Below are 23,255 nucleotides of genomic sequence, written 5' to 3' on the forward strand. Positions count from 1 at the left end.
CACACAGACTCATTGCTCAGGAGGACACCGTAGAGTAATGAACGCTGGCTGAGCGTCTACTATACACCGGATCGAATTCTAACAACTCCACTATTATAAACCATTATCACCAAAACCCCTAGAAGGTAGGTTTTGTCATAATATCACATCATAAAGATGACATAATCTTGCAGTGGGACTAGAACAGTGAAGCCCACACACGGTACTGTAATCAGTCATCGACAGTGGGGCAGGTGCGGGTCTGATGAGCTCGGCTGCGGCTCTGTCCGCCTGGACAAGGTAGTCAATAAACACAGAGGCTGTGTGCCCCTCCGTTCACCCGTCCCACGGGGGGAGCCCCTGAAATATTGGGATTTCTGGTGAAAGCTACAACTACCCCAGTATAGGTGTTTTCTTTTTTATTTTTATTTATTTATTTATTTATTTATTTTTAGATTTTTATATCTTTATTTATTTTGAGAGAGAAAGCACGCACGCACCCTGGTGGGGAGGGACAGAGGAAGAGGGAATCTTAAGCAGACTCCTGCTGGGTGCTGAGCCCAACATGGGCTCCATCTCACGACCCTGAGACCATGACCTGAGCCAAAACCAAGAGTTGTATGCTTAACCGACTGAGCCGCCCAGGCGCCCCTAAATATTGCCACTTTTAAAGATATCAGTTTTATTCTCTAACCCCTTAAAAACATCTTCCTCTGTAAATATCTCGATATGAATCTCTAAGGAATAACTATTTCTAACATAACCACAGTACTGTTATCATAGCCACAGGATTAACAGTGCATCACTCTTTTTTTAAAAAAAATATTTCATTTATTTATTTGACAGAGACCACAAGCAGGCAGAGAGGCAGGCAGAGAGAGAGAGAGGAGGAAGCAGACTCTGTGCCGAGCAGAGAGGCCCATGCGGGGCTCGATCCCAGGACCCTGGGATCATGACCTGAGCCGAAGGCAGAGGCTTTAACCCACTGAGCCACCCAGACGCCCCAACAGTGTATCACTCTTATCAACAATTCCCAATATCCAGAGTTCAAATTTCTAATTGACCCACAAATGCCATATGCTTTTTAAAGTTTTAGCAATTTATTTGTTTGAATCTGTATCCATAAAGGCCACATATTATGATTGCATGATATATTTTTTAAAATCTCTTAATCCGGGGGGCCTGGATGGCTCCGCTGGTTAAGCGTCCCACTCTCGGTTTCGGCTCAGGGCATGATCTCGGAATCCGGGGAATCAAGCAACAAGGCAGGGTCCTCACTCCGCTCAGAGCCCGCTTAGAATCCCCCCTCTGCCTCTCCCCCTGCTCGGCGTCTTTCTCTCTCACTCTCCCAAATAAATTAATAAAAATCTTTTAAAAATAAAATCTCTTAACCTATAGGTTCCCGATACACACACGCACACACATATTCCTCAATATCTTTCAGCAGTTCTGCAGTTTTCCTCACATAGATTTTGTGTACATTTTGTAGATGGACACCTAAGTATTTCACTTTGGAGAATGCTAATGTAAATAGTAATGTGTTTTTGATTTCAGATTTCACTCGTTCATTGCCAGTATATGGAAAAGCAGCTGGCTTTCGTATATTAACCTTATCTTCTGCAACTTTTCTATAATTCCCTCTTAGTCATAGAAGTTTTTTTTTTTTTTAACTCTCTCTATGCCCAGTAGGAAGCCCAAGCAGGACTCAACCTTGCGACCCTGAGATCATGATCTGAGCCAAAATCAAGAGTCAGATGCGTAACCGGCTGAGCCCTCCAGGCACCCCCACAGTAACTGATTTTTGAATGCTGAAGCAAACAAACATACCTCATATAATTCCCACCTGGTTGTGGTGTATAGTTCTTTTCTACACGTTGTTGAATCTGATTTGATAATATTTTGTTGAGGATGTTTGTAATAATGTTTACGAAAGACATCAGTCTGCAGTATTCTTCCCATTATTGTCTGTCTCACTGTGAGCGTCAGATTGGCCTCCTCGAATGACTTACAAAGTATTTCCTCTGCTTCTCCCTTCTGGAAGAGATTAAAGACAATTAGAATAATTTTTTTTTTCATAAATTTTTTTTTTTCATAAATATGTGGTAGAACTCACCAGGGAACAAATCTGTGCATGGTGCTTTCTGTTTTGAAGGGCTATTAATTATTAGTTCAACGAAAAAAAAAAAGACATGGCCCTATTCAGATTGTGTATTTCTTCCTGTGTGAGTTTTGGTAGATTATACCTTTCAAGGAGTTTTTCCACTTGGTCTAGGTTATCAAATATGTTAGCATAGAACTATTCATAACTAATAATAAACTAATAAACTAATCATTTAAAAAATATTTTTAAAAATAGTTTATTTAAAATAAAAGAGACAGGGGAAGCAGGCTCCCCGCTGAGCAGAGAGCCCGATGCGGGACTCGATCCCAGGACCCTGAGATCATGACCTGAGCCGAAGGCAGAGGCTTTAACCCACTGAGCCCCCCAGGCGCCCCTTTTAAAAGATTCTATTTATTTGAGAGAGAGAATGAGCACAAGCAGGGGAGAAACAAGCAGACGCCCTGCTGAGCAGGGAGCCCCATGCGTGATGCAAATGGGGCTGGATCCCAGGACCCTGAAATCGTGACTTGAGCTGAAACCAGAGCTTAAATGACTGAGCCACCCAGGTGCCCCTATTACCCTTTGAATGTCCACGAGTTCTGTAGTGATGCCCCTCTTTCTTTTCCAGGATTAGTAACTTGTGTCATCTTGCTCTTTTTCTTAAGTTAGCCTGGTTAAGGGCTTATCAATTTTATCAGTCATTTCAAAGAACCAGACTTTGGGTTTATTTTCTCTACTGATTTCTTATTTTCAATTTCATTATTCTGTTGTGATTTTTATTATTTCTTTTCTTTTGCTCACTTTGGATTTAATTTGCTCATCTTTTTCTGTTTTCCTAAGGTGGAAACTTCGATTATTGATTTTAGATCTTCTTTTCTTAAAAAATCTATTAAATTTCTCTTGAAGAAATTCTATTAAGAATAGAGGATAGGGACCCCTGGTTGGCTCAGTGGATTAAGCCGCTGCCTTCAGCTCAGGTCATGATCTCAGGGTCCTGGGATCGAGTCCCGCATCGGGCTCTCTGCTCAGCAGGGAGTCTGCTTCTCTCTCTCTCTCTCTGCCTGCCTCTCTGCCTACTTGTGATGTCTCTCTGTCAAATAAATAAATAAAATCTTAAAAAAAAAAAAAAAAGAATAGAGGATAAGAAAAAAGAATAGAAATTCTTTCTATTAAATTTCTTTTGAAGCACTGTTTATGCTGCATTCTGCAAATCTGGATGAATTGTATTTTTATTTAATTCAGAATATTTTAAAGTTTATCTTCAGATTTCTACTTCAATCTGTTACTTAGAAGCACAGTTAAATTTCCAAGTTTTGGGAGACTTTCTGGCTACCGTTCAATTATTGGTTTCTAATTTAATTTCATTGAGGTCTAAGAGCAAACACTGTATGATTTCTGCCCTTTAAAAACTTGTTGAGGGTCGCCTGGGTGGCTCAGTGGTTTAAGCCTCTGTCTTCGGCTCAGGTCATGATCTCAGGGTCCTGGGATCAAGCCCTGCGTTGGGGCTCTCTGCTCAGCGGGGAGCCTGCTTTCCCCTCTCTCTCTGCCTATTTGTGATCGCTCTCTGTCAAATAAATAAACAAAATCTTAAAAAAAAAAAGAAATTGAAATTTCAAAAATACCATTCAGCATTAAATTGATACAATCAACAACATAGATGAACCTGAAAATATGCTGAGTAAAAGAAGTCACACAGAAAAGAACACCTCCTGTAGGATTTCATTTATATAAAATTCTAAAAAATGCAAAGTAATCTACGAGAACAAGAAACAGATCTGTGATTGCCCAGGAGCTAGGAGAGGGAAGGGGGTCCAGCGGGAAAGAGTACAAGGAAAGAACCAGAAATGAGCAAAAGGAAACTTCAAGGTCATAAATACATTCATTATCTTTATTGTGGTGATCGTTTCATGTGTTTGTAAGTGTCAAAACTTACCAAGCTGCACATTTTAAACAAGGAAAAAATTATTATACGTCGATAACTTTTTTTTAAATTTAAGAACATAGTTCCGTCTTTAAAGCAAGCTTTGGGCAGTTTTTAAAAATTATCTTCCCCTTGGCATCTCACCTTTTTTGGAGCTCACTTTTGATCCTAGGAACTTTTTCTGATTCAGAGGGGAAAAAAATAACACACATACACACCCAGCTTCCCAAAATATTGAGCTTCAATCTAAAACCTGTTTTCTTTCACACGTTTTCCTTCACAAGGTGTCTTGGCACCTTCCCTGTTACTCGGTTCGTCTCGGCTCCCAGGGGTGTCGGCGGGAGAGAGTTGGTTTCCAAGGTCACCAGAGACAGTGAGGCAGCAAGTCTGGGAGGCTGGACCCCGCAGGCAATGCTGACCTCCCCTCAGAGGGAGGTAAGGTGAGAAGCCCCTTCTCCACCAAATGACTCGAGAGCTTCACAAGCGACGAGGGAGCAAGTTTCTGGGCTCACGTCTCAAGGGCCCAAGAGCTGAGAGCGCGCTGGTAAAATCTGTCAGTCCAGCCACCCCCCTGCCCCATGGACGTCAGAGCGGAGGGGACAAAGAGATGCTCGGGTGTGCCGAGGAAGGCGTTCAAGAACGCGTGCACGGTGCTATTTAACGAGAGCAAAAATAACCGTCTAAGCTTTACTAATAACACCCGTCTTTGACATACGGGCCACCTAGCACCCCCTCTAGGGGTCCCTGCCTCAGAAGGCATCTGTCCGGGACCATGAGGGAAAGGTTTCCAAGAATCAGCCGTCCTGCCACACGCGGTTCAGACATTCACTTTCTTTATAATGGGATGCCATCCGCTAGACAAAAACGAGCCTGTTAATTGCTACAAACTTGACAATTCTTAGTAAAGACAGAGAGAATGACCCTGAAAATCCTTGCTCTGCAGAGCGTCAATGCTTATCTCCAGGGAAAGGTCCAACAGGAGATATCAGACATAGAGGAGATACACGCTCTTAGTGTTTGACGTCCCGTGCTGAGGATTAGCTGGGAAGAGGGTCCCGGCCTGTATTTTCAGAAACAACCACCAACATTTAATCTGTTCCTTCAAAATGAACATGACACTCTATTAATGAGTGAGAAAACCACGGCTTTTCTAAGGGAAAGTCATGTCCATGGGAAAAACATTTGAAAATGTATGACTACAGATGCTCCCAATATTGTGATTTTGAAAATATATGTATCAAAAGCAATGTGCGTCACTTGTAAGACTTTTTAAAAAAATTTTATTGAGTAAACTCTATGCCCAGGGTGGGGCTCGAACTCACAACCCCAAGATCATGAGCCCCCTGCTATACCGAGAGAGGCGGGCAGGTGTCCGATCAGCTGTTAAAAGTTTTGTCTGCATACTTGAGAAACTAAGAAACAGAATTTTAAAATGTTTTAAAAACCTAAATAGAGGGGTGCCTGGGTGGCTCAGTGGGTTAAGCCTCTGCCTTCAGCTCAGGTCATGATCTTGGGGTCCTGGGATCGAGCCCCACATCATGCTCTCTGCTCAGCGGGGAGCCTGCTTCCTCCTCTCTCTCTGCCTGCCTCTCTGCCTACTTGTGATCTCTCTCTCTGTCAAATGAATAAATAAAATATTTTTAGAAAAATAAATAAATAACGTAACATTAAAAAAAAACTAAATGGAATTTCTTAGGTTTGATCCCATCTGTTAAAATTATAAAATGTAGGGCACCTGGCTAAGGCAGTCGGTTAAGCGTCTGCCTTCAGCTCAGGTCATGATCCCAGAGCCCTGTGCTCTCTCTCTGTCTCTCTGTCAAATAAATAAAGTCTTTTCAAAAAAATTGTAAAATGCAATACCTTCTAACCATTCAAGGAGTAATTGACTTAAAATGTTAATTTACTAGATGAATTTCAAAGAAAACCTGTGCATCGTGGTGAAGGGACTGGAAAATGAATGTCATGATTTAATAAAAGCCATCAAGGACACACTTCTGTCTTTATCCGCCTTGGCGGAGGATCTCTGACATTTATGACAGCCAGGAACATTCACTGAAGAGTAGGAATTTAAAAATGTACTTCATCTTTATCTCGATTTGTTCCTGTTCCTATTCCTATCCTAGGACACGTTTTATAAAGCAGGTGTATGTAATTATTTTAAAATACTGCATCTCTTGAGAAAGCCCGCTATGTGTTTGGTGACCACTGGCTGGTCTACCCGGAGGGAGCGCCCACACCCGGGAGCAGCCTGTTGGCAGGTGCGTGGGAAGGAACTAGACAATGGGACAGGAGCAATCCGGGCTGCGGTGCCTCGCCCGCCCCCCGACCCCGCGTCTTTGGAAGTTCTGACCTAGGAGCTGGTGGAGATGGGCGCCGGCAGTGGGTCCTTCCTTCATGTGTATAATTGAGGGAAGCTCCTGGATTCTTCCAACGGTCAACCCACGCTTATTAGTCTCCTGCCCTCTTGCAATTTGCAAGCGCCCCAACATTGCTGGGGTCCCCGGCTCCCTCCACCCGAGCTCCAGGACGTGTGCGGGTCTGGGCCCAGGCGACGGTGCCCGCATCTCCCCCAGGAACAGTCCGGCCGGAGAGGGAGGGGGAGGACACCGCCAACGGCCCTGCCTGCGGGGGGCGGGGGTTACAATAGCGTTTACCTGGGCAGGCACCGGGTCCGCTCCCAAGTCCTCCTGTAAAACTTTCCTTGTCATCTTAATTATTTTTAACGACAACAACAGGGGCCTTCGGACGAGCGCGTTAGCTGCAAACATTCGGGCGCTGGGAGTCTCTGAAACTAGAATCGGCCCCGAGAGGCTCTTCCCCCGGGCTCAAAAGCAGCACGTCGGGGGCAGCGCGGTGCCCGGGAGCGCAGCCGGCCGCGGCCACGGCCCTCCGCCCGCACGGCGGGTGCGCGGCGACCGCGCGGGGCCGCCGACGCCGGGGCTTCCGCAGCTCGGGCCCCCAGGAGCGAGGCCGCGGATGAGCACACGGAGATGAGGCCGGAGGTGGACAGCGGGTGAGCCGCGCGGGCGCGGGCCAGAGGGCGCCGCGGGCAGGGGGCCGGGCGCCGGAGCCCCGGGGACCCGGGAAGGGGCGCAGCGTGCGGAGGAGGCCCGGGGCCGAGGAAGGGGGAGCGGCGGGGGCGGCGCGGGCTGCCTCGGCGAGCCGGGGCCGGGGCCGGAGCCGGGGCGGCCGGTGGGCCGGGCCGGGCCAGGCCGGGGATCCCGCCGCAGCCGGGGCCGGCTAGGCCGCACGGAGCGAGGGCGCGGCGCGGGGGGAGGGGGAGGGGCGCGGGGGGAGGGGCCGGAGGGGGGAAGGGCCGGGGGAGGGCCCGGCCAGGGGGAGGGGCGTGTCGGGCGAGGGGGAGGGCCGGGAGGAAAGGCGGAGGGGGGCGGGCCCGGGTGGGGGAGGGGAGGGGGCGGATCCGAGGTGGGGGAGGGCCGGGCCGGGGCGGGCCGGGGGCGGGGCCTGCGGGCCGCGCCGGCGGAGCGGGGCCGGAGGGGGCGGCGCGGGCACGGGCGGCCGGCCGGGCCTGCGCCCCGAGGAGCGGCGCGCCGAGGGGGAAGGGCCCGGAAGGAGCCGCCGAGCCGCCTTCCGCGCGCGGGGCCGGAGCCGAGGCGGCGGCGGGCGAGCGGGCCGCGCGGGGCGGAGGGCAGCCGGGGCCGGGCCCCCGCGGGCCGGCGCGGAGCAGAGGCCGCGGGGCGGGCGGCGCGGGCACGCGAGCGGCGCCCGCGGTTGATGGCGGCCGGGGCGGCGGGCGGCGGGCGCGGGGCGCGGCGCGCGGAGAGGCCGGGGCCGCGGCGCGCGTGAGGCGGGGGGCGCCGCGCGGGTGCTCGGGCCGCGGCCGCCGGGAAGGGACCCCCGAGCCGCGGCGCCGAGGCTGTTTCTGTTGTTGTCGTGGAGGCGCCGCCTCCGCGCGGGCCCGGCCCGGACCTGAGCCGTGTGGCCGCGGCGGCCCGGCGTCTGCGCTCGCTTCGCCGCCCCTGCCCCGGCGCGGCCCGTCGTGCGGAGCGCGGGGCGACCCCGCACGGCCCCGGCGCCCGGCGGCGGCAGGACAGCGGCCCGAGCATGGGCTCCGCCTGGGTCTTGCAGCGAGGACGGCCGCTTGGAGGGCGGATTCCTCTGTGACCCGTGGTGGCCCCGGCGCCGGCCTTGAACAGATTTGTGGTTGGGTTTTTGGTTTCGGAGAAGGTCACAGTTTTTCCTCTTTTTCTTTCGGTTTTTCCTGCGACGGGGGAGGGGCGGGGGGCCGAGGACGGACAGCATGCCGGCGGGTCCGACGAGAGGGGAGCCTCGGTTCCCGGGGTCCTGAGGCCCGCGGAGCGCGTCCGAGCGCCCGACTGTGCGGCCGCGAGGTCGGGGCGCCCCGCCCGCGCCTCCCCTGGAAACTGCAGCCGACCCGGCCGCGATCGGGACGTCAGAACTGCAGATCCTGGCCGCGCCGAGACCCTGAGAAACCATGAGTGTGAGGCTGCCCCAGAGCATAGACAGGTAGGCGCGCTGGAAGGGGCTTTCCCGCACTTTCTTAACCGGACCCTGGGGGCGAGGGGGTTGCATTTGGGGAAAAGGTTGCGAAGGAGGCGTTGGGGTGGGAGCGCGGGTCTCTGGGGACAGTACGGCCGTGTGCGTCTGTGTCCCCTCGGTGTGGCTGTGTCCGGATTCAGAGCTTTTTAAAAACGAGCGAGAAACCGTGAAGCCGGGAGAGGACACGGGGGGGAAGTGCTTCCCTCGGTCTCTGACTTTTGCCCTGCTACGGGCTGAATTTGAGCCCCTAACTTGCCTGTGTAGGGGGCGGGAGGCCGCCGGGCCTGGTCACGTGAGTGCTCAGGGTGGACTGGGACTGGCTCTAGGTGTTGAGCTGCTGGGGGAAGGGCCGCGGCAGGGGCGTGGGCCTCGGCGGGCTGCTTGCTACCGAATGGGGGGGCTTGGTTGGGGCGCGGGGGGTGGGGGCGTGATTCCATTTCCAGGGGGCGGGTGTTCCAGGCCTGACTGATGGGACAGAAGCACCCTTTGCACCCACAGAGGTCTGGATTTCTGCCAGTGACTGATAATAATGGCCCCCAAATGCCCAGGGCACATTTGAATTTCTTCCTCTCCAAGCTTAGGGTTTAACTTGAGACCTGCCGACCAGCGGATGCTCTAAGGTGTAATCTTCCAGGCCAGCCTTAATAAGCTTGACTCTGCAGGGTGGGCCTTCCCTCCGCCTAGAGCCCGAACCAGTGGTTCTGGACTCTGAGGCCTGATGGACAGAGGTCCTTGGATCCCGGACCCAGGGTCCAGCCCCCTTACCAGCCTGGGCAGCACCTGTACCCTTGCTGTTTACAACTTTGTGAGGGATCTGTTTCCCCAGCCCCACCCCCACCCCTTTCTCCTTAAAAATCTTAGCTTCTGTACGGAGCCTGACTGGATGGGTAGAGGTTAGAGGACGGAGCAAGCAGATGGAAGCCCTGGCCTGGACACCGTGTTGCTGGAGACGCAGGAACAGCAGGGAGCCGAGGTCTCTTCGTGCCAGTTAACCTGCGATGATCCGTGCTAGTAGTAGTTTCTTTCTGGCCGTGGAATGGGGTATAAACACAATCCCTCCCGAACACTAATATGTGGATCGCCTCCGAGTCCTGCTTGATCGGCTCCACAGCCCCCACCTGGGCCCGGAGTTGTCAGTGGGCTGAAGGCAGCCAGCCACAAAGAGCATAAAACTGGTGCCCCTTCCCCTTGTCCTTGGCTTCCCTGTAGCTCGCGTCTTGTAAAGGGAGGCCCGAGGTGCGTCCGGGCAGGGACGTGACGTGGTCACGGGGCCGCTTTCTCGTTTCAGGCTTTAGTGCATCTGCCTTTTGTGAGATGTGGTTGGTGAGTGATTTCTCTGAAATCAGGGATGTGAGCAGATGGAAACCAGGTTTGGGGGTGCAGGAAGGAGGCCAGGAGGGCTCCTGGGCTGATGCGAGATGCTCCTGGGGGAGCTCGTATCCCCACACCATCTGGTGAGGTAGGGCATGGGACGTTTCTCCCCACGTGCTTTCATCGAACGGGTCTGAAGGTGGACCGTGTTACTCCCGCTATCCAGTGGGGGGTCCTTGAGGCTCTGGGAGGACACCTGGCTTGCCGTGTGCCATCTTGCTGGACTAGAGGCAGAATCTGAGCCCAAATGCGGGTCTCCTGACCCCTGCAGGCTCTTCTGCTTGCCCCGTGCCGGCTCAGTGGATTTCTGTACTGGTCCTGCGGGATGGGCTTTCCGTACCTCCTTTGGACGGTAGCGTACCACCCTGTCCGGTGTTCCCTTTGCACGGGCCTTTTCAACGGTCTTGGGAACAGTGCCGTCATTTCTCTAGGAAAGCACCCATTTCTCCTCCGGGGTGCCACAGCTTTGCAGACAGAGTGTTCATCACCTTTGCCTGGTCAGAGGCTCGGGTTGCCATCTAGATATCTTACCCACGGTGTGCCGCATAGAGCCTAGTGGAGGTGCCCGATGGGCGTCACAGTGGGTGCGCGGTCCCGGTGCGGAGCAGGGGATGGATAGGGCTCCCGACGAAGACCGAGGAACTGTTGACACTCAACAGTAAGCCCCAGAAAGGCAGGGACTACATCCCCTTCGCTCCGCGGTGGGCCTGTGGTGAGCATTCCATCCGTACGGGCCAGAATGCTGGCGTGAGCGAGCCTGTCAGCAAGTGTACATTCCTCCCCCTCAGAGTGTTCCAGCACTCCTGGCTTGGTTGCCCACATGGAGCCAGGTCCGAGACGGCCCCTCGCTGGTGTGTATTTCCTAGGGAGGAGCCACGTGCCGGAAGATGTGTGGAGAAGATGTGTGGCCCTAAGAAGGCTCTGGAATATTTCTTCAGAAGCGTCTTTAACTCCCTGTTGGGGGCTGACACCTGGGTCCGTAGGGTGGAGAAGTGTCTGTGACGACTCTTGATCTTTCTGCACTGACACGCGGGCTCGTGCAGCTGCTCAGCCCCTGTCCTTCTGTCAGCGGACGGCTTGTGGCCTGTGGACGCATCTTCTCAAGATTTCTCAAAGCGTGTTTGATGCTGCAGGCAGAGATGAGGACGCCGAGTTACTTCTGTGGGGGCGATGATGAGCTTTGCTGAGCCGTCTCTAGGCCCCGTCTCCCATGGCAGGTGTTTCCCAGCTGGCGGGTTAGACATCTGCTTCTGTAAAACGCTGTGCTCTGTGCCGAGTCCCATAGTCCTGTGGGCCAGCGCAGACAGGGAAGCGCTAGCTTCACACCAAGAGGGCCTGGTTTGAGCCCTGGCATTTCGCTCAACTCTGTGCGCGTGGACACGCCACGTACCTCCTCTCATTTCCTCCTGGGCGTTGCGAGCGTTCACGTGCATGAAAGGCCTTCCGGTTCACAAGCCCTTTCACACCCTGCGTCGTTTGGGGATTCTAACATTTATTGCGTCTCGTGGGACTGTTGGGAGGAGGGAAGCAAACACGATCATATATGTCGTATCGCTTTCTGAGCTGTAAAACTGTACATTTCAGGCCACAGACTTCTGAGTTTGGTTTAACTTCACACACCACCTTCCAAATGAGCCCCAAACCGTTTGAGCAGCCAAGGGAGCGTCGCGTTGTTCTGAAGCATGTGGCCAGAGTGAGCAGGCTTGGTGTGTGGAGGCGCCGGGGTCTGGAGGAGAGCGTTGGGTGATGGTCCCCGGTGCCTTCCCAAGAATTCTGCCGAATGGGAGAGGCTACAGCTACCTTGGCTCCCTTAGGCCGGAATAGAAAGGTCGTGTTTAACAGTCTCTGGCCATTCCCAGTTCAGAATGAATCCGACCCAGCAACCATCCTTATCAGGGATCTAAGGTTGAAGGTACCTTTCCCCCTTCTCGGAGCGGCACAATGTTCGGTGAGGAGGAGGCATAGGAGGGAGGCTGGTCGCAGGTGCTGGGAGAGGGCCTTGGACTTCAGGGAAGGTCTTAGAGAGGAGATGCTGGTTGCCCAGACTGGGCTTATCTCGAAAGGAAAGGGGTGGCTCCCAGAGCAAGGTGGCTTTCCACCTTGGCCTCAGGTACTTATCAAGCCCTGGGCCCTAGAATCCGAGTTCAGCGGAGTTGAGGTGGTTGGTGTTGCATTCAGAGCTGCAGATACGAAGCCCTGCAGTGCTGAGTCTTCTCCAGAACCTGCCCCCGTGCTGTCTGGGGTGAGACAAGAGGTGGCCACAGATTTGCATGGATTTTGGTGGGTGATCACCGTGACGGGCAGGAGCAGGCTGAGTTGACTTCAGACACTCAGAAACATCTCTGAAAGAGCACCCTCTGATTAACAAATTTTTTAGCCTTTTTTTTTTTTTAAACTGTCAGATCGTGGTCAGAGTCCCTGTCCTCCGTGTGAGAGTGCATTAGAAAATAGGAAAAGTTACATGACAGTATGATTTCATCAAAAATAAAAAAGATTTCATGAAGGGTAATAGCCAGCTCCCAAGTTAGCATAAAGACAGGGGAGTCCTGGAAGCCCCTCACCTGCACAGGACTGTCTGGGATTCCGATGCAGGAAGGGCTTTGCTCGGTGTGCAGTCCCGGAGGACATGAGGGAGGAGGCGTCGTTTTCATCTGTGTTGGCCGAACCTGCTTTAGGTCTTCACAGTGGCACTTGCTACTTTTAAAACTCCACTTTATTGGTTTGTTATTTTAACAGCTTGATTCCAGGGTTTATCTGTGGCCTGCCAGCCCCGTGCCCCGGGAACCATGCACACTTCCTTTTCACCAAGTCGTGTGCGGAAGGACCCACACCCCAATGGCTCTGGCCTCCCGGGTCCCTCCTGCACCCTGTCGGGGGAGTAGCACTAAAGAAGGTGCGGGCTCTGTCTCGGAAGAACGAAGGGATCGGTCCCCTCTTCACAGTCACGCCGGATCCACCAGAAGAGGGGACCTTCCGAGCTCCAGGCGAGCGCGCCGGCCGCTTGAGAACACCAGAGCTGGGGCATTTCTCCAGGAATCTTGTCTGGCCTTCCTGGAATCGGTGAAAATGAAAGCTTGGAGAGACCAGGGAGTCGCTGGGCGCCGACACGAGGGAGGAGCGTGGAAGGACCATGAGGGAGGCAGGAAGGCTGCAGACCCACGGCCCTCGTGGGACCCGGGGGGCACTCTCCCGCCTGGAGAAGCACCTGGAGGCGTGACCCCAAATCACATGCGTCCCAAGTCAGAAGGGGTCACCTTGCCACTTCCTCTTGACTCCAAGAGGACTCCCTTGGAGCTAGTCGCAGCAGGTGGGGGTCTGTCCTGGGTCCCGTGTTCCATCGTGGGAGGAAGTACCACGCAGTACCCGCCTGAGCCTCCTTTAGGGTCTCAGACTTGCCTCTGCTGCAGTTTAAGCTCATTTCATTGTCTTTTAATTCTGATCTCAGCACAGTCCCTAAAATCATAAGTGTTCCTCCGTCATCTTTACTACTTCTTCGGGATTTCCCCTCTCGTTCTGAAGAACAGTGAACCAAGACTCGCACGAACCGGGGAGGAGCTTTGAAAAGTCAGAGCAAGTGTTTTCCAAGTTGTGATTTCTAGCACTTTCTCCAGCACTAAGTGCTGCTACTCTAAAGTGCTCTGATGGGACCTCCAGTCACCAGTCGTGGCCTGGCTCTGGTCAGGGGGATGTGATGGCTCCAACACTACCCAGGGCACGCAGCCCCATGACCCGCCCGACCTGCAGTCAGTTTGCGGCACCACAAGTATTTGTCCCAGAGCCGCGCCTCGCTGGGTTCTCGCTGTTGCGGCAAGTGACGTGCAAGCCCAGGGAGCTCCCGTTCCTGGTGCGAAAGGTTATCGGGGAAGCAGCAGGAAACCGCGAAGGCATAGTTAGTAACTGCCGCATCTCGTCAGGTACCGGGAAGTACAGAGACGAGCAGAAGGTTGGTGCCGAGGGGAGCAGCTGGGACGGGTGGTTAGAGATCGGGAAGAGAAGAGCGGATCCGTCAGACAAGGGAGCAGCCTGGGCAGCCATCGCAGGCGGGGCCAAGCGAGCGGTGGGTTGGGGCGGCAGGGCTGTTGGTCTTCGTGCATCGGAGAGAGGGCAGGTCGTGGAGGTGGGCAGGATGGGGGATGAAGGTGTTGGGCGCCGGGGAGGGTCGCGTGTTACAAGGTCGGAGAAACTGCAGAGACAGTACTGACATTGAATCGGTCGCGGGAGAGGGCCTAGGCCCAGGAGGGCCCTGGGAGGTGTTGCAGCGGTCGTGGTGAGAGAGAACGTTGAGCAGGGAAGAGGGGCAGGATCTAAAAGATGTTTTGGAAAGAAAATCAACAGGGCCTGTTAAGGCTGAATCAAATTAGATTCCTATGGTTTTGAGGCTGGCTGGCTGGGAGAAGGGTCAGGCTGCCGCGGAGAGGACTGCGCAGACGTCCTCCTGCCTCCCGTGGACGCCCGGCAGTGGGCTGCCAAGGCACAGCCGGCGAGACGACCACCCCCCGCCAGTGCCGCCCTCCGGTGGGGCCTCCCCCAGGCAGTCTTTCCGCAGGGAACCCCCCTGAGGGGAGCAGCGAGGGAAGCCGGGGCCAGAGATGGCTTAGGAGACCTCCTGATCTGCGGAAGCGGGCAGGGTCTGACGGAGCGCCGTGAACTGATCACACGCAGCCCCAGGGTGCTGGGGCCAGCGTTCCAGAGTCCAGGACCTTGAGCGAGAGGGTCTCTGCGGGAGTCTCCCACCCCCCACCGGCCATTAACTAGTTGAGTGGCTTCTGTGGCGCGAACCAGGGCGTTGGGAAGGCAGTTGCTTGGGCAAAGACCCCCCTGGCCTGAGCTCTGCTCAGCTGCCACGGACGACCTGGGGCCAGGGGCTCCGGCCTGTGCTCGCCCTACACGAGGGACCTGCAGACATGGCTCTGGGGACCCTGCACGAACGCAGGGTGTGGGATCTCACGCTGACGGCGTTCCTCGCTGGCCCCCGCGTGGCCAGCGGCTCTTCCCTTCAGTTCCGCCCCCTCTGACTGCCGCAGGTCTTGTTCCCGGGCCCCCCACCGGCTTCCTGGGCCCACGCGCCTCCCTGCGCCCCTGTCCACGGGCGTTGTCCCCCCGCCCCCCACTGCAGGGGGACCTGGCAGGCTCACACCGCGCACCGGGACGTTTTTGTCATTCAGCGTTCCTTTCGCACACTCAGAGCGCTTGGACTCTGGTCTGTCTTACTTGCGTGTGTGTAGAATACCTCATGGAGAAGTTCGCGCAGAATTCGCTGCCCGCTGTCCGCCGCGGTGAGCCGGCTGGCGATCTTTGGTTCTCTCCGTGCCTGTGTTGGCCGTCGTGTCTTCTGCTGCCCGGGGTTGCAATGTCTGCTGGTCCTTCTGGACGGCTTCCCGATGCCCCGTCGGTTTGCGGAGCGCACGCCTGCCCGCTGCGAGCCGCCTTCACCTGCCACTGCTTCGGGACCTTCCGCGTCCCCCGCCTGCCCAGCCAGGGTTTTCGGGAAAGCAGCTCTGAGCACGGCTGCCGGGAACCGAGACTTGTTCTTCGTGGTGCGAGGTCTGGGGCACTTGGTACTTCTTGTGGGGACAGAGCACCCTTGTTGGGGTTGCTGGCCTCGCAAAGCTTGGGGGATTTCCCCCTCGGTGGCCCGGTTTCCGGGCTGCCTTTCCCCACAGGGGTCTGACGGCACCGGGGCCCACCCTGCCATTGTCCCGCCTGCCCCGGGCTGGCCCCATTCATTTCCCAGAGCAGCCTGCCCCTCAGAGAAAGGCCACTGTTGTTCTAGGGGAGGTGGTGGAGAGAGTGGAGTAAGTAGCTTCGTGAATGGGACTCTTTCTCCTCCGGCCCCAGGGTTGGGGACAGGAACCACTCGGCTTCCAGGGTTGGCAGCAGGCCGAGGTTTGGGAGGGTCTGCACCATCCCTCAGGTGAGAGCATTGGTCAGCTTCTCCGATCTTCAGGCCCTGGGGTTCAGCGTGAGTGAGCTGCACGCTGTGCCGTCCAGGTGCCCGTGGCCGGGGGCCGGCAGACAGGACGCAGGGGGGTGTGTGACAGCACACCCTTCTGTGAGTCCGCCTGGAGCATATGGGAGGGACTCTGAGGAGGGTTTCCTGGAGGAAGGGACTTTAATGGAGACCTAAAACTGAGAGCCAGGCTCGAGAGGGCTTGAGAGGGCTCGAGGGTTCAGGCAGAGGGGCCATACGTGCTGCGGTGGGCTGGAGGGTCGCCGAGCTCTGTCATGGGACCACAGAACGACAGATCCATGAACCTGGACAACGGGAAGGTGCCGGGTCTTGGGGACCGTGGAAGCCTGGGTCAGGGCATTTGGACTCTCTCCCGAGGGCCACGGAACACTGTCGCCAGACTTACATGGGGAGCGACAGGGGCAGATGTGCTGCTGGGAAACCGCGTCCCTGCAGCTTCTGCGGAGAAGGGCGGGGGGCAGGGAGCCGTCACCGCAGGTGGGGAAGGACCGGGGGGGGGGTGGGGGGGGGAGACTGAGCAGGTGGCTGTGTGGGGGAGGGCAGCGCACCTGTTCTCGGCGTGGGCGTGGGCTGGGAGTCCCCTCACACGGCAGAGTTCTGGAGGGACGGAGCCTCGGGGTGAGCCACAGCCCTCCGGACAGAGCCAAGGGCAGCTGCTGAGTGCGAGCCGGCCCCTGGGCCTGGCAGGCCGGAGTGGAGAAGCACACGTGCGCTGCTCGCGCGTGTGCCATGCTCACACATGCAAGGGAGGCAGACAGCGGGGTCCCCCAGAAGAGGCTGGGGCGGGGAGCGGCAGAGAAACGGAAGGCCGGCAGTGTCAGACGCCCCCACCAGGGGAGGAGGGGGCACAGACAAGGGCTCAGGTCATGATCCCGGGGTCCTGGGATCGAGCCCCGCATCGGGCTGTCTGCTCAGCGGGGAGCCTGCTTCCCCCTCTCCCAACCCCCCCCCCCACTTGTGTTCCCTCTCTCGCTGTGTTTGTCTGTCAAATAAATAAATAATATCTTTTAAAAGAAAAAGAAATGGTGATAGGCTCGTCCAGTCGTTTCTGAAGTTTGCTCAGGAGGAAGCAGAGGGAAGACATAGCTCCTCGTCCCTGTTGGTAGGACCTCGAGTTCACTTTTCCAAGGCAAGCCTGGCCGCCTGAGGTGCACTCACGCCGGGAGGCACGCCGCAGTGTGGGCCAGAGACGCGTTCCCTTCCGCAGGGCAGGGCCGCACCCCGCCATGTCTGACTCCGTAACTCTGGGTTGGGTCTGGGCCCGAGCGTTTGCATCTCTGACGGCCTCCGGGGCGACATCTGCGCAGGTGTCTGCACGGCTCAGCGGACCGCGGTCAGTGTGGGATGAGGCCCGGTGGCCCCTGTGAGCCTCCTCACCCAGCTCCAGGCCTCTGGATCATCTTGGCCGAAACCCAGAGGAGATCCTGGTTCTCCGGCAGGATGTGCGCCGGGCCTGGTGGCTCTCCTGCTTCGGCTCCGAACCCGGAGCCCGAGAGGGTGAGAAAGACGCCTGCTCGGGGTTTGGGGGCAGAGACCCCTCCCCTGTCAGATCCCCCTGCACAGCCCTTGGTCCGGGAGGTGGGGATTTTTTACGTATTCAACACACTCATCCGACGCGTATGAACAGGAGGCCGTGTTCTCAGCGCTGGGGACGCACCAGGACTAGAGGCCGTTGGGGACGACAGACAACAAGGAAGCTTGTTTATGATGCAGACGTACGTGACTTTGGTAAAAGCTGGGTTCAGAACTGCGCACAAGGGAAGGTCAGAGTCGAGAGGGTGGTCCGCGTTCCAAGCAGGGAGGATGCGGGTGACGGACGGCTGGAAAGTTCAGGACCCAGGTGAGAGGGCCCCAGTGGTGCTCCTCGGGGTGTGGGCAGTGACGTGCTGTCGGTGGTGCAGTTTCTCTCTTGTGTTGCGGCGGCCGTCAGGCAGGGCTTGGTGCTTGTCGCAGGCGGGGAGGCCCAGAGAGGCTCAGGCCACTCTGCAGTCTGGACGCGGGGATTAGAGCCCAGCACAGCGTCTCTCACGCGGCAGGCCTCTTCCCAGCAGGTGTGCTGGGCCACTGGGGACTGTCCCCAAGGCAGAGGACTCCTCCCTCCTCCTGCCTCCTGCCTGGTCCAGGCCGGGCGGGTTGGGTGACGGGAAGAGCGCTCTGCCTTCGTAGGCCACCAGGCATGCAACTACGCATGGGACACTTCCCAGCAGCTCCGGAGCTTCTCTGTCTATGGCGCCAGGGCTGTGTCGCGGGGATCGCTTGTGGAGTTCTCAAGTGAATGGATGCAATTTTTTCTAAAGATTTTACTTTTACGTTATCTCTGCACCCAGCGTGGGACTCGGACGGACACGCCCGAGGTCGAGAGGCCCCCGCTGCACCAGCAGGGCCTGGCGCCCCGACGGCGTCTTCGCTCGCGGCTTCATAGGGAGAAATCCCGCGCGTAGAATTGGCCACATTAGAGTGTGCGGTGCGGTGTCGCTCAGCAGTTCACTTGCTAATTGTGGAACATTCTCATCAGCCCGAAGAGAAACAGCCCTGTGCGTACAGTTTTAAGCCAAATCGCTCAACCTCGCCAGGCCTCCATTTCACCGTAAAGTGGAGGAGTGGGAGTTGATGTCTGCGATGTGTGTCCCCACGTGGTCTGGAACCGTCATCGTGCTGACCTGGGGCTCTGAGCTCTGTTTTCGCCCCTGCTGCCCGGCCAGTTACCCCAGAGACTGAACTGCTTGGGAGCCCTGTGAGCTCAGTTAGTTTGGAAAAGTGTGCTCCAGCACGAGATAGAGTGTGCGCGTGCGTGAGTGTGCGTGTGTGCACATGTGACCGTTCCAGAACGGCGGAGGAACGGTGGTTGAAGGGTGGGAAGCACAAGGAGCAGGAGGGCGGGAAGGAGGCTGGAGGGTAGAGAAGAGGGAGGCGGTGACCGGGAAGTTCTTCCGTTGACGAGAAGAGTCCTGGCAGGTGCAGGGCAGACGGTCTGTGTGCGTCCGACCTGCTGGCGATCCGCGCGGCCTGCAGACCCTTGCTGGGTGGTTGGCCCTGCTGCATGGCATTTCCTGCCTTGCTAAGCAAGCTAACAGGCTGTCAGGTGCTGCGGCAGGAGCCGGCTTCAGGCAGAGACGGAGAACCCCCGTAACGTGGCAACCCTTGGCCCCGAGCACCAGTGCGGCGCTTCCCCTCGGCACAGCCGTCTGCACCTGTCCTGGAGTTTAACTTCACCGTGGGCTTGCGGAGAGTGCGCGGTGGAGCAGGAGGCTGATCTGGTTTCCCTTCCCCCTTTCCCTCCTTGGGCCTGGTGGCCTCGGGGCACACTGCCTTGACAGCTCTTCTCTGTATTGGAATTGTCCCCTTTCTGAGACAACACTGCTCCTCTGTCTTCCCGCGGATGGGGGACCGTCCCTTCCTGGAGGACCCGCTCGTCTGGCTGCCCTATCTGTGCCCGTCGTTGTGTGGAGAGCCTTTTCTACAAAAGCTACAGGATTGGAGAATCAATTGGCTAGGGCGGAAAGATGGCCGGCTCCGGGGTCAGGGGCCCACAGTTTCAGGGAGGCGTTCGGGAGACGGGGTGAGGGGGAAGGATAAGACAGCCACCGGCAGCCCAGATGCCACAGGAATCCGAGGTTCTGTTCCCGCTGGCAGACTTCCAGCCCGTCTCACTTTGGCTGGCATCCCCTCCGTCAGCGTCCGCTCCTAACCTTTGCGTGTCTTCCAGGTGCCTTGGGGGTAGGCTTCCTGACCTTGCATCTCCTTAATGACTAATGACATTGAGCAGCTTTTCGTGTGCCTGTCACCCCCTTGCATACCTTCTTGAGAGAAATTTCTGTGTTGAACCGACCTTGCATTCCTGGTATGGATCCCACCCGCTCAGGACGCCTCGTCCTTTTCCCACGTTGGTGGCTCGGATTCGCTCGTACTCGGAAGAATTTTTGTGCGCGGAGTCTTGTTTAATGGTGGTGCCAACCCTCTGAGGTCAGGGCCCTCATGGAGAGGTCAAACAAGCTAGGCGGCATGCCTGGGACTGCGCAGCGGCAGAGCCTCCCGGGAATGCAGACTCTCGAACGTGCTTCACCTTGGCCCTCTTCTTGGTGCAGACGACCAGCAGCTGATTTCCTTTACTGGGGCCTGTCCTTGTCTGAAACTTCTCTGTTACTCCCGTACATTGAGCATTCCCAGAGGGTGTGGCCTCAGGAATGCTCTTGTCACGTGCCCCCCCCTCGCGCCAGTTAGGACTCGACACTGGGTCTGTTTTGGATGATGATGAAGTTTGTATCCTTGAGGGTCATTGATTTGATTGTAAACGTGTCCTTGTCCCTTTGCGGAGTCAGGAGCGTTACGGAACAAGGACGTAGGTGTGATGCCGCTTCCTTGAGTGCTCAGCATTTCCCATGCCCTAAAAAATAACTTATAAAGCCTTACTAAAGGGGCACCTGGGTGGCTCAGTGGGTTAAAGCCTCTGCCTTTGGCTCAGGTCGTGATCCCAGGATCCTGGGATCGAGCCCCGAGTTGGGCTCTCTGCTCAGCAGGGAGCCTGCTTCCCCCTCCATGCCTGCCTCTCTGTGTCAAATAAATCAATAAAATCTTTAAAAAAAAAAAAAAAAAAGCCTTACTGAAAGCTCCTCTGAGATGTCCCTAGCGTCCCTGGCTGGTCGAGTGCTCACCTGGCAGCGTCCTCTGCCTGGATCATGTGCCCTGTCAACTTGTAGTCTTCCCGCAGAGCGACTGGTTCATCAGACTGTAGTCGCTGAGAATTTACGGACGGAATCTCAGCATTAAATCTTTGGCTTTTTCTCTCTTTTCTGATGTGAGCATCAGCAGACAGAAATGCAGGCCATGTTGAGGTGCACACGCAGGGAGACCCAGAACGGCTGTGGGGCGCTCAGGCCGGGGAGCCGATGGCACCTGTACAGTCACCTGTGGGCGTGTGACATGGCAGATGCGCACGGAGGCTTCTGCATGCTCACTGCCGACGTGCAGCTCAGCACCTTCCCGGTGCCGGCCGCCCTGCTCAGTGACCGCCTTAGCTCCCCCCTCGTGTGAGATGTGAGGCAGGGTGACGGCTCGGTTCGTGATACTCGGGGCCTGACGTCCCCAAGAACGTGTTTTCTGCAAAAGCAGACTGTGTATTAAATTACAAAGGCAAATGTAATTGCTTTTTGGATTGTCTGTTTTCGCTGAGTATTTGTGCCGCCCGTCCAGTGGGGATGTTTGGGACTGGCCAGTGCGCTAACTGATGAAATAGAACCATTTGTATGTACGAACAGATAGAACGCATAGGAGTGTGTATATGTGGCGATTTTCCCTGTTTTAAATACAAAGCCATTGCCTCATTTTATGATCTAGCAGCACTGCGACCTGGGTCAGGAACAGAATGTCTTGGGGCAGAGGCTTGAATTACCGGGAAGAAGCGTCTGCTTCCATCTCTACAACAGAGAAGGGCAGCGTTTGGCTTCTGCTGTGGGCCCGGAGGACCTGTTTCCCATAAAGCTGCATTTTTACCGTTTCGATAGCTTTATTGGAGTATATTTGATGTGCAGTCAAAGTGCACACAGAGTACGTGCCCCGACGCAGTTTGACAGATGCGCGTCTGATGCTGTTGCCCCACCAAGGCCACAAGCGTTCTCGTCAGCTCCAGATGCTCCTATAGTCTCTCTGTCATCCCCCACCCGGAACTTTCTGGCACAGATTGGCTTTCTTTCACGGTAGATTGGCTCACGTTTTGTGTAATTCTGTGTCACACGCGGTGACCCTTTCCCGGTCCGCCCTCGTTGACTCGGCGCCGTTTGAGGCCACCCCGCCTTGTACAGACGAGCGTGTGCGGGTTTCCCCGCACGGAGGTCCTTTGTTTCTCTCAGTGCTGTTTCGTGCTTTCTGATGTGCTGGTCTTTCTACATCTTTTGTCAGATTTGGCCCTATTATATTTATTTGTTTACTGATTTTAGAGAGAAAGTGTGCGTGAGCAGGGGAGGGGCAGAGAGAGCGAGAACCCCAAGCACACCTCCCACCGCGTGTGGAGCCCAAGCGGGGGCTCAGTTCCAGGGCCTGAGATGACCTGAGCAGAAACCAAGAGTCAGTAACCCGATGGCACCACCCAGGCCTCCCGCCACCACCCTCCACTCCCATCCGGGGTTCATATTTTATTTTATTTTATTTATTTATTTTTAAAGATTTTATTTATGTATTTGACAGAGATCACAAGTAGGCAGAGACAGAAGGAAGCAGGCTCCCTGCCGAGCAAAGAACCCGATATGGGGCTCTATCCCAGAACTCTGGGAGTCATGACCTGAGCCGAAGGCAGCAGCTTTAACCCACTGAGCCACCCAGGTGCCCCCCGTGGTTCATATTTTAAAGGGCGGTTTTTACAAACCCCTTTTTCATTATTTCAGTATGTGTAGACACAACTAATTGTTGTATGTTGAGCTTGGATCTTGTAGCCTTGCGGGACTCACTTTTTAGGTCTTACACATGTTTTGTTATCCCCGGGATTCTAGAATCCACGCGTCTGGTTCTAAATCAGTTTACCTCGTCATTTCCAATCTGGGTGTTTTTGAGTTTTGGAGAAAGTCGGAACTTTTCTACTTCCTGCTAGACCTGTGGAGTAGATGTTGGGTTCTCCCTCCCCAGGAAATCTGTAAAAACAAGTAAGCAAGAAGATCATTAAGTCCTTCTCTCCAGCAGGATCAGACGTGTGTGTGTGTCAGACTCCCTGGTGACGGAGGACGCAGACTTGGGAGCCGGTGAGCAGAGACTGGACCACCGTGCTGTGACCCGAGCGTGTCGGGCACTTGGAGGCAGGACTGTTCAGAGCCGGGGACAGGGAGATGGTGCCGCCGGCCTGCTGCCCCGGGTGGCATGGCTGACACAGGACTGAACACTCACAGATGGTCGACAGGGAAATAGAGAAACCTCCCAGTCCGCACTGGTGGTTCAGTTCATTTCCAAGATTCTGGAAAGAATTTATCTCTCTGTACTTCTTCCTCTTCGTCCTGTTTCCTTTCTCTCTTAACAGTCTCGGTGGTGTGCTTCTGGCCCGAAACCTCCCTGACCCGAGGCCAAGGGCAGCGTGAGCATCATTCTTGGTCCCGACTGATGCCTCGTCCTCGGAGGACCCTGTGAGCTGGGTCCTGCTGCCCCACTTCTGCGAGGCTCTGTTTTGTTTAAACCCACGGCAGCACGTGTCCTCGTAGCAGTTCTTGAGATCTTTGGGAGGGTTTTAAGATTCATTTATTTATTTGAGAGAGAGAGCCCGTGTGTGTGCGCGTGCAGGGCAGAGGGAGAGGCAGAATCCAAGCAGCCTCCCCACTGAGCACGGACCCCGACCTGGGCTGAGGGGGGCAGGTGACTGCCTGGACCGGATCCCAGGACCCTGATCTGGAGCTGAGCCAAAACCCGAGAGCCGG

The 23,255-nt window shown here is 55.7% G+C and overlaps 1 protein-coding gene across 14 annotated transcripts in view; it reads left to right on the forward strand.

Moving 5' to 3' along the window:
• The first annotated feature begins 7,942 nt into the window (after positions 1–7,942).
• The window catches only part of ARHGEF11 (Rho guanine nucleotide exchange factor 11), a 74,462-nt gene continuing 59,149 nt past the window's right edge, over positions 7,943–23,255 (forward strand). For 6 of the 14 annotated variants that reach the window (XM_082703238.1, XM_082703247.1, XM_082703244.1 and 3 more), the window contains exon 1: positions 8,325–8,489. In XM_082703238.1, coding sequence (XP_082559364.1) covers positions 8,458–8,489 — 32 coding nt within the window. In that variant the 5' untranslated portion in view covers positions 8,325–8,457. Of the gene's footprint in view, positions 8,490–23,255 lie in introns of all 14 variants that reach the window. The other 8 variants (XM_082703243.1, XM_082703242.1, XM_082703249.1 and 5 more) reach the window with 6 other exon arrangements.

This window comes from Mustela nivalis, assembly GCF_964662115.1.
Source record: "Mustela nivalis genome assembly, chromosome: 16".
In the NCBI taxonomy this organism is placed as follows: Eukaryota; Metazoa; Chordata; class Mammalia; order Carnivora; family Mustelidae; genus Mustela; species Mustela nivalis.